Genomic DNA, 9381 nt, shown 5'->3' with positions numbered 1-9381 from the left:
ATTTTTATTTTACCTTTTTTCTTTAATTTTCTCTCTCTTATTTTTTCTTCCTTTTTCCCTCCCAGCAGTCTTTCGGATGCTTCATCTTCCTACATTTCTTAAAGTTTCTATCCTTTTTTTTTTCTTCTTGCTATATTTTTTTTTTTATTTTTTTCTTTTTTTTCGTCTTCAGTTTAAGTTCAGGAAATATTTAATATCCGGTTAATGTCAACTTTAAGGTCAAAGAAATTTAATAGAAGAAAAAAGTTTTTCTTAAAGAAAAGCAAAACATTAAAATTAAATTTCAGAATGGTGTGAGTTTCCAAAACTTGAAAATTAAATCATTACATTAAAAACTCATCTTCTTTATTATTAAGAATTAAGATTTTTCGAATATAAAAGAGAACTGTCAATAAATACAAAATATAAAAATAACAAAATTCAAATAAAAATCAACAAGAATCGTAAAAGAATAATGAAAACAAAAAAAAACAAGATCATAAAAAGAAAATGACATTTTGAATTTGACATCTATCATAACATGAAATTGAATTAATGAAAGAGAAATGATGAGAAGGGGAGAAGAGCAAGCGGTAAAAGTGAAATTTTCTCTTTATATTTAAAATTGAAATTCAAAATATTACCTTGTTTAAGGAATAAAAAATTAAAAAAAAACAAGTTAAAATTAAAATTTAAAACCTTGGAAAACATAAAAAATTAACAAAAAGGGATGAGGGAAATTGAAATTTATTTTAGTGCTTTTAATTAACAGACAAGCAATTAAGTCGATGCTTTAAGTTCCCTTCATCAATTCGGATAACAATTTTTTTTTTAATTTTAAAATGCTCCAACAGCGGAATTACACTAAAAGAAAAAAATAAAAAAATCATGTATAACATCCGGGATGCCATTGAAGCCTGGAGGCTTACTACATTCGGAATGATACCATCTGTCAAATTCCAGATGTCACTTTAGTTGTTACAGTAAACATTTTGAAAGTTCAGCTGTCATTTTCATATTTTTTTTTTTTCGTTCAACTGAAGTTTGTTTACAAAAATGGAAAAATTTATTTGTATTTTTTATTTGAAAAACAAATTAATTTTTTAATGGATACCTTGGCTGTTTACTTCAACATTAACGATACCGAGGAGAAAAAACGGTTTTACAATGCCATTGGGAGGTACTAAGGGGCAAATAAAATAAACTTTCAAAAATTTTTTTAAGCATTTACCCTGCTTATTTCTGATAAATTTCCTTTTTAGATTTATTAAAAACTACTGGCTATCAAAAGAAGTTTTTGTATATGTTTTGAATTCTATCAAAAGCTAGTTAAAGACATCATGGCGGTCGACTTCCGTACCGGAAATTACAAAATTAGCGGGGACACTACGATTTCTGGCAGTAGAAGGCTCCCAAAATGGAATCGGGCAAGATAAGAACATAGCACTTGCACAAGAAAGGATGTCCAATGATATCACAAAAGTGTGGAGTGTTATAGAAGAAAAATTATGCACAACATAAATAAAATTAAAAATGCCAGAAACTGAACAAAGAGAAGCGAAATAAAATTTTTATCAAAAAAGAAAATTTCCAGGAGTCATAAGTGCCATAGATGGAATACATATTCAAATAATTCGATGGTAACGCATGTCCCTTCATCGGTATGAAGGGAGCAAAACCGTTGACGCTCAATGCTAATTTCCAGAGCCGGAATCTTCATTTTTGCCAGGAGAAACTCAAATTAGAGATTGAGACTATGAGCAGAAATGATTCAAGAAAGTTATTACAAGTCTAAAAATTATTTTATAATATTTAACATCTATTTAACTAAACATATTAAAATAAAATGATTTTATACACTGTGTGTTCATTCCTTGATTTGCACCTTGATTTTTTTTTGACCCACATACATTATTTTTATATCGTAAATTCAACAATTATTTTATATTCCCATAACATAAGATATGCATAACACGAAGCAAGATAAGTAGTAGGTGTGTATGAAGGTAACTATGTACGTATATAATAATATAATAGTAGTAAAGATGACCTCAATTAAATTTATGGTCAAAATGTTATTTAAAAGTCTTTAAAAAATATTTTTAATCGAATACATTTTTATGAATATATCATGAAAACCAAAAAATATTTCCCACCCACATTATTTTAATCCTTTTATAACTACATATATCGAAAATCTTTTCATGTGCTATCATGCAAATATTTAACTTTTACTACTTACCGTTGCTGGAAGGTACTGGGCAACATGTTGCGGTATATATACGCAGCCAAAGTCGATGATTTTGTTGTTAAAACTTTAAAGAAATTTTTGAAGCAAATTTTGATCTATAAAGCTTCCCAAATATTGTGGTAATTTTCCACGAAGCAATTTAACATTTTAAGAGTAATATTATTAAATTCTATATTTTTAAAATAGGACCTTCCTAACTTATAAAATTTTGTCCAATGTAAAGAATGTTTGCCATTATTTGCAATCAGTGCTTGCTATTACTCTTCTCTTCTTCTTCTACTGCAATCCATTTAATGAATGTCAGCGAAATACTATGTAATGACGTTTTGAATTAATTCTGCATATTCGTTTCTATTTTGAGTTTTTCTAACTAGTTCTTCGATAGTTCTTATGCCAGTCCATTGCCTACATTTGTTTCCTCCCAATGCCACGTCTGACTTCAATTTTACCCTCAACGATCAGCTGTAATAGTTCGTATTTTGAGCCACGCATGATATGACCAAAATAAGCCAGCTTTCGTTGCTTTACTGTTTTTAATAGTTTTCTCTCTGTGGTAATTCTTCTCAAAACTTCCTGGTTCGACACAAGATCCACCCAACGTATCTTGAGTATTCTTCTATAAACCCACATTGCAAATGCTTCTAGTTTATTGATTTGTTTGACTTTTAGGAACCATGTTTTTACACCATATAACAACACTGACCTTATATAGCACTCAACGAAACGTAAGCGAAGCTTAATATTGATATTTCGGTTTGTCAGTACCCTTTTATACTTGTTGAATGCGTTTCTTGCCATTTCGATCCGGCATTGAATGTCTTTATCGGACGTCCAATCAGTACTTAACCAACTTCCCAGATATTGAAATTGTTCCACTTTCTCTATTTGCATGTTATCCACGAGAATTTTGCTGTTGTTGTAGGGTTGGTTACTTCTGCTTATGATCATATATTTCGTTTTCTTGGCGTTGATGTTAAGACCCATTTCCTTGCTATATATGTTCACCTTGTTCACTAAGTGCCGTAAGCTTTCTAAGCTGTCGGAGATTAAAGTGGTATCATCCGCATATCTTAGGTTATTAATATATGTTCCGTTAACCTTTATACCAACCATTTCATCGACTAAAGCTTCTTCAAAAATTTGTTCTGCATAAATATTAAATAATAATGGAAATAATACGCATCCTTGTCGGACTCCTCTATAAATTTTTATTTCATGAGTTGCAGGCATATTTTTTAACTGGATTTTTGCATTTTGATTCAAGTACAAATTTATGATGCATTGTATATCTTTTTCATCAATATCCATTTTGCTTAATATTATGTCGATCATTTTTTCGTGTCTTATTCTGTCGAATTCTTTTTCATAGTCAATGAAACACATAAAAACATCCTTTTTGACATCTTTGCAGTTTTGAACTAAGACCTGAGCACAGAATAGAGCTTCACGTGTGCCCATGTTATTTTTTAAGCCAAATTGTGTACGTCCCATGTTTGCCTCACATTTTTTGTATATACGATTATGAATTATTTTTAGGAAGATTTTTAATGCGTGGCTCATCAAACTTATTAATCTGTGATCGTTACATTGCCGACTGTTGTTTTTTTTTGGTAGGGCTATAAAATTCGACTGCAAAAAATCTTTCGGAAAAACACCTGTATCGTAAATCAAGTTACATATTTTTTCGAGCGCTATCAAGTTATCGTCATCTATTAACTTAATTATTTCAGCAGGAATCTCGTCTGGGCCAACAGCTTTTTTATTTTTTGAAGATTTTACAGCGTTTTGAATCTCCTCTTTTTTATTGAAGGACCGGTTAATTTCCTGGTTTCAGATGGTACAACAAAAAGTTCAATTGGTCTTGTTGTGTCCGAAAATAATTTTTCAATATAGTTTCTCCATGTTTTTTGTACTTGTATAGGATCACTTATTATTTGATTTTGTTCGTTCATCAGTGCTGAAGACTTAGACTTTCGATAAACACCTGACATTTCTTTAATTTTTTTGTGTAATTTGAAATGATCATGAACATGTTGAAAGTGCTCAATTTCTTCGCATTCCTTCTTCAACCAATTATTTTTTGCTTCTCTTATTTTTGATCTTATAATTCGATGAATTCTTTTATATTCATTTTCATTTTTATGTCGATGTTTTCTTCGTTCCTCCATTAACTGAAATATCTCTTCGGTCACCCACTGCTGCTTAAGAGTGAATCGTTTTGTGCCTAATACTCTGTTTGCTGTTGTTTTTAGAACATTTTTTGTTTGGTTCCATAATTCATCAACATTGGTATTATTTAAGTTTAACATTTTTAAATCAGTATTGATTGCGATAATAGATTGATTTTTAACATTATCATTATTTAGTTTTTCTAAATCTAGTTGTTTATGACGCGAATGTTGTCGTTTTTGCGTCAATTTAATTTTTAGTTTCGCAACAAGTAGATTGTGATTGCTCGGCACGTCGGCACCCGGATATGTTGTTACTTTGGTTATTGATGTGCCAAACCTTTGATTTATTAAAATGAAATCAATCTGATTACGGACTATATTGCCAATGTCGTCCTAAGGAAATCTCCACATATATAATCTTCTAGGTGGAAGAGAGAACCACGTATTTGTAATTTTCAACGATTCCTCTTGGCAAAATTGTATGAGCCGGTCTCCTCTTTCGTTTCTGACTCCCAAACCAGATGGGCCAACAATATTTTCAACTTTTCCAAGTCCAACTTTTGAATTAAAGTCGCCTATTATTAAATTTATTTCATGTGGTTTAGTAAGTTTTAACAATTCTGCGATCTCACTGTAAAAGCTATCAACTTCGTCTTCAGATTTGTCTGCTGTGGGCGCATAAACTTGAATTATATTAATTGCTATTGGTTATGCATTTATTTTCATGAACATTGTTCTATCAGACCGTGGAATGACTTGTTCTACACTGTAAATAACCTGTTTCGAAACGGTAATACCAACACCTTTTCTATGATTACTTGTATTGTTGGCGGAGTAGTAAATTTTGGTTCCTTCTGACAGTAATTCGCCTGAGTCTGGCAACCATGTTTCGCTAACGCCCAGTATATCGATGTTTAAACGGTTCATTTCTTTTATTGTGTTTGCCAACTTCCCAGTTTCAAACAGGCTATTAACATTCCACGTTCCAATTTTTAAAAATCTACTATTGCTTCGTTTTCTATTGTTTTTACTGGTTTTACCTCCGGGGATTCTTAGCACCCTCTTATTGCCGGAGACTGAGGGCCGTTGGTTTTCTGTAATAACTATCATAGTATTTTATCTAGGGAAATATACTCTAGTGGTTTCCCCTTGCCTTCTAGAGGGTTTGCGGTAGTTTTCCTTCTTTATATATCAGCCGCCATCTAAATGGTACAGACGCTGTTTGTGGTCGCCTATTGTAGGACAGACGCCACGAAGCTATCGCTCATGAAACTACAATTCAAAAGCGTAGCCCGCCAATCTCGTTTGTTCACTGACCCAAACTACACCAACCGGGTTGGTTACCGAATCTTTCATAAGGGTTACTCAGATTAGCAGGGTGAACCACGTGAAGGTGAGATTTGGCGTTGAGAGGCAGAAGCTGTGCTGATGTAACTGGATACCCATCAGCTATGTTCGCTTGCCACCCCATTTTGCTATTACTACCGTAAGTATACTTTAAAGCTCTAAAACAAGGTATAAAATGTGCATGCAAACGTGTAAGGCAACACTCTCTTGCTCTTTATCCAAGTAAAGTAAAATGAAATATTTTTGTTGCCAATTTTTATAGTCGAAATTAAATTTTAATAAAATTTTAATGTGAATGAATAAAATTGAAATATTGGAGATGAAACTAAATATTATCCTTCCTTAGTTCACACTTCCAACACACCTTCTATTTATTATACTAGATACATTTAATTATATACGTAAGATGACTTATAGAACTTTGTGCAATATAATTTTCTATTCAAATATTTATTATGATACTAAAAATGGTGTTAATATTCTTTTGAAAGGACGATATTTATGATATTGTATTAGATTTCCCCTATTAAGAACACAAAAAATTAGTCTATATTTAACATTAAAATACACAACATCCTGAAAATCTATATAGAGTTTAAGAGTAAAAACTAATTCTAATAGACATAAGGATTAAATTTTATGGTTATATCCTTTTTTTTGTGAATAGTTTATTCTGTGTTTCTTTTTTTTTATTTATTTGTACGGTGTTAATGGGCGCTGCTATCTTATAACATATACATTATAATATAAATAATATTTAGAAAACTAAAAGCAAGGTTATAGACCATAAACATTAATTTTTTAGGTCATTTAATGTTGAAACATAAGCTGTGTACAATAAACACAACGATATGAAAATATTCTTGGTAAAATGAAAAAAATTTCGAGGTCTTAGTATTGAAAATTCTTTTTGAACAGTTTTTTTTTTCTAATATCATAAAAATTTAATTTGAAAACTACGAAATGGGTGTAATAAAAAAGATTTTTCTTTTGAAGAAAATAATTAAATATTTTATTGGTGTAAATTTGAATAGATTGAAAATTTTAATGTTATTATAATGATTAAATAGTCTCACATAACATGTAGGTGGAAGACCTATGAAAATTTTTAGTGAAAATATCATGTTTTGAAAGTGATATTAATTACCTTAAAACCTTTTGATTTCAACATGGAAATTTGATTTTAAAATCTTCAAATGATAATTGGGTTCTGATTTCATTAAAAAATTTTGAAAATATTTTGTAATTTCTTTGAATTTTAGAGTTTAGATTGCTACAGTTAAACTATAAGGATTTTTTTTAAGAAATTTTTAATTTTACATTTTAGAATCGTTTGGACTGTATCCAAAAATGACTTCTTCATTCTTACATTCCTACATTGTTGTCTTTTTCATTTTCAATTTCTAAGAATTAAATATCAATAAACTTTTATTTTTAAACGAAAATCTTAAAAATATTTGCAAAAGTTTTCATTTTATACAAATTTAATTCTTGCAAATAACATTTTTAATTCATTTAAAGATTGTTAATAACAGCGAATGATTAAAGTTTTAATGTTGTGAAACATTTGGATGAAATTGTAATTATTTCTTTTTCCGGAAAATTTAATAAAGAAAGTTCGGAAAAATTTAATATTATTATTTTGCAATCTGAAGTTGTAAGTGATTTGGTATGATTTTAATATCAAAATACACAACAACAGCTGTTGAAAATTGACTATCAAAATAAAGTTTTGTCAAACTAGTAGTTTGTAAAGCAGCACTTTTCGCTTTGATACTGATTTTATGAACAATCTCTCACATTATTTTAATTACTTTCATTTTTATACCAAAAATTTCTAGTTAATGATTGCATACATTTAGGATGAGCATAAAAAAAATAAGAAGGTTTAGTATAGTGGTCGAATTCAATTGGGATAATTATTTATTATACCATATTTTTTAATAATTACCGTTATAATAATTTGGTATTTCATTTTTTCCTTTGCTTTTATAGAAACTTGGGAAACCTTACAGTTTAACTCGTAACGGTTTAGATAACGGTTGATTTTAAGGGTCATCTTTTGTTCAACTATGTTGTGCTACGGTAGAAGAACGTCCCTACCTGTCTATTAAATGCATTTAATGACATTTTTACTGATTTGTAAGCCTATATATTAGATTTCCCCTATTATTGGGTTGAAGAAAAGAAGTAAAAATTTTCTTCTACAGAAATAAGTTAATGTGGGCGGAATGAAACTAAGAAGCACGTTTTTCCAATTTTTTTTTTTTTTTAAAAGCATGCCAACGAATATGGGAATATGGGCAATTTTAAATTAAAATATGAAATTAAAATTTTGAGCAAGAGAATATTTTGAGCAATCTGATCAAAATTTCAATAGTAATTTTTAATTTATGCACTTCTGAATAAATCACATGATATTTAGCACCATTGTGCAAAGTGACCCTTCTGAGTTAAACATTGCGCAAATTCAAAACAAATTCCCTGAGTTCTTAAAGTTTTTCTTCTTCAAATCTTTAAAAGATTTTGTTATATAATGCATTTTAAGATAAAAAATCCTCAGTACCGCTTAAATTTTGCTGATTTTCAAATGATTCCATTTCTACTTCCATATTTTCCGTTTTCTTGTTTTTAATATACAAAAAATATGTAGCCACAACCATTAAATTCAGGTAAAGATAAAAATTCTCAAATTTTATTTTAAATAAATATTATACTCGTAAAATGAGAGAAAAGAAAAAACGAATGTATACGATAAGACTTTGAATTTTGAATACGAATATACAAAAAGAAAAAAACAATCCAAACATTTTACGCAAAAGCATACAATTTGTTGAATATCACAGCTCATTACTTCCAAGCATAGGAACATTTTTATTATACTCGTACTTAAGTCGCATTTATAAAGATATTAAAAACAATAACAGGAAGCACGTACCTGTGAGCGGAATTTTTGTGATATTAACGATTTTACGTTTATTTCATTTCATTCCAATTCCATTTTTACTTTTTTATTTTTTTGTTTTTTGGTTTTTCCTTTTCGAATGAATTTATCCGTGTCGTACGTTACTTTTATTTTGCTATCAGAAAATTTGTACACGTTACGTCATAGTGTCATTTTCAATCTTATGGTATGAGTACTTTATAAAATGTTTTACAATGCGGCCATTTATTGAAATCTGAAAAAGTACAATTGAAATAATACGAATTTTCGAAATTGTTTCCGAAAACCTAAGCCATTTTCTAGTGACACAAGCTACCTTTTGTAACTTTTCTATCATATTAATTTACGAAAAAAAATTCATATGTATACCAGTTTCGAATATCCGATAAAAATTATTATTTTCCCACGAAAATATTTAACAATGCATAACTTTATTTTTGTGATTGCTATGCATCCATTCTTGCAGATTAATTAGCTAAGTAACGAAAATTATCGAAATATAATAAAGTTTGAAATTTAAAAATTGAAAATTAATGTTCTTCTGAGGAAATCATACAGATATGGTCATCCCAAAGATACCTATAAATCTTCAAAGCATAATAATATCCATGTGCCAATAAGTTGGTGTGTGAGTAAGTATGAGTATTATTTACTGAAATTAAAATTATGTTTATACACGTAGATTTATT

At 29.3% G+C, this 9381-nt stretch overlaps 1 protein-coding gene across 1 annotated transcript; it reads right to left on the bottom strand.

Moving 5' to 3' along the window:
• Positions 1 to 4005: 4005 nt before the first annotated feature.
• LOC129608089 (uncharacterized) lies at positions 4006 to 5328 on the bottom strand. The gene is made up of 3 exons (XM_055519413.1): positions 5199 to 5328; positions 4844 to 5084; positions 4006 to 4738 (listed from the first exon to the last, which is right to left on the bottom strand). Exons 1-3 carry the CDS (start codon positions 5326 to 5328, stop codon positions 4006 to 4008), a joined length of 1104 nt encoding a protein of 367 aa, XP_055375388.1.
• Positions 5329 to 9381: the final 4053 nt, after the last annotated feature.

The sequence above is a fragment of the Condylostylus longicornis genome, unplaced genomic scaffold (genome assembly GCF_029603195.1).
Source record: "Condylostylus longicornis isolate FDR11 unplaced genomic scaffold, ASM2960319v2 ptg000030l, whole genome shotgun sequence".
Classification (NCBI taxonomy): Eukaryota; Metazoa; Arthropoda; class Insecta; order Diptera; family Dolichopodidae; genus Condylostylus; species Condylostylus longicornis.
Note: the sequence above shows the minus strand (reverse complement) of the source record. Positions and strands in the feature narration are given on the sequence as shown.

Bases quoted from the DNA above. Each gene is read 5' to 3' on its own strand.
- LOC129608089 (XM_055519413.1), bottom strand. From the start codon at position 5,328: ATGAACCGTTTAAACATCGATATACTGGGCGTTAGCGAAACATGGTTG. The intron at 5,085-5,198 runs GTATTACCGTTT...ATATAATTCAAG, and splicing joins TAATCATAGAAAAGGTGTTG to TTTATGCGCCCACAGCAGAC. The intron at 4,739-4,843 runs GTGGTTCTCTCT...AATAAATCAAAG, and splicing joins TCGTTGAAAATTACAAATAC to GTTTGGCACATCAATAACCA.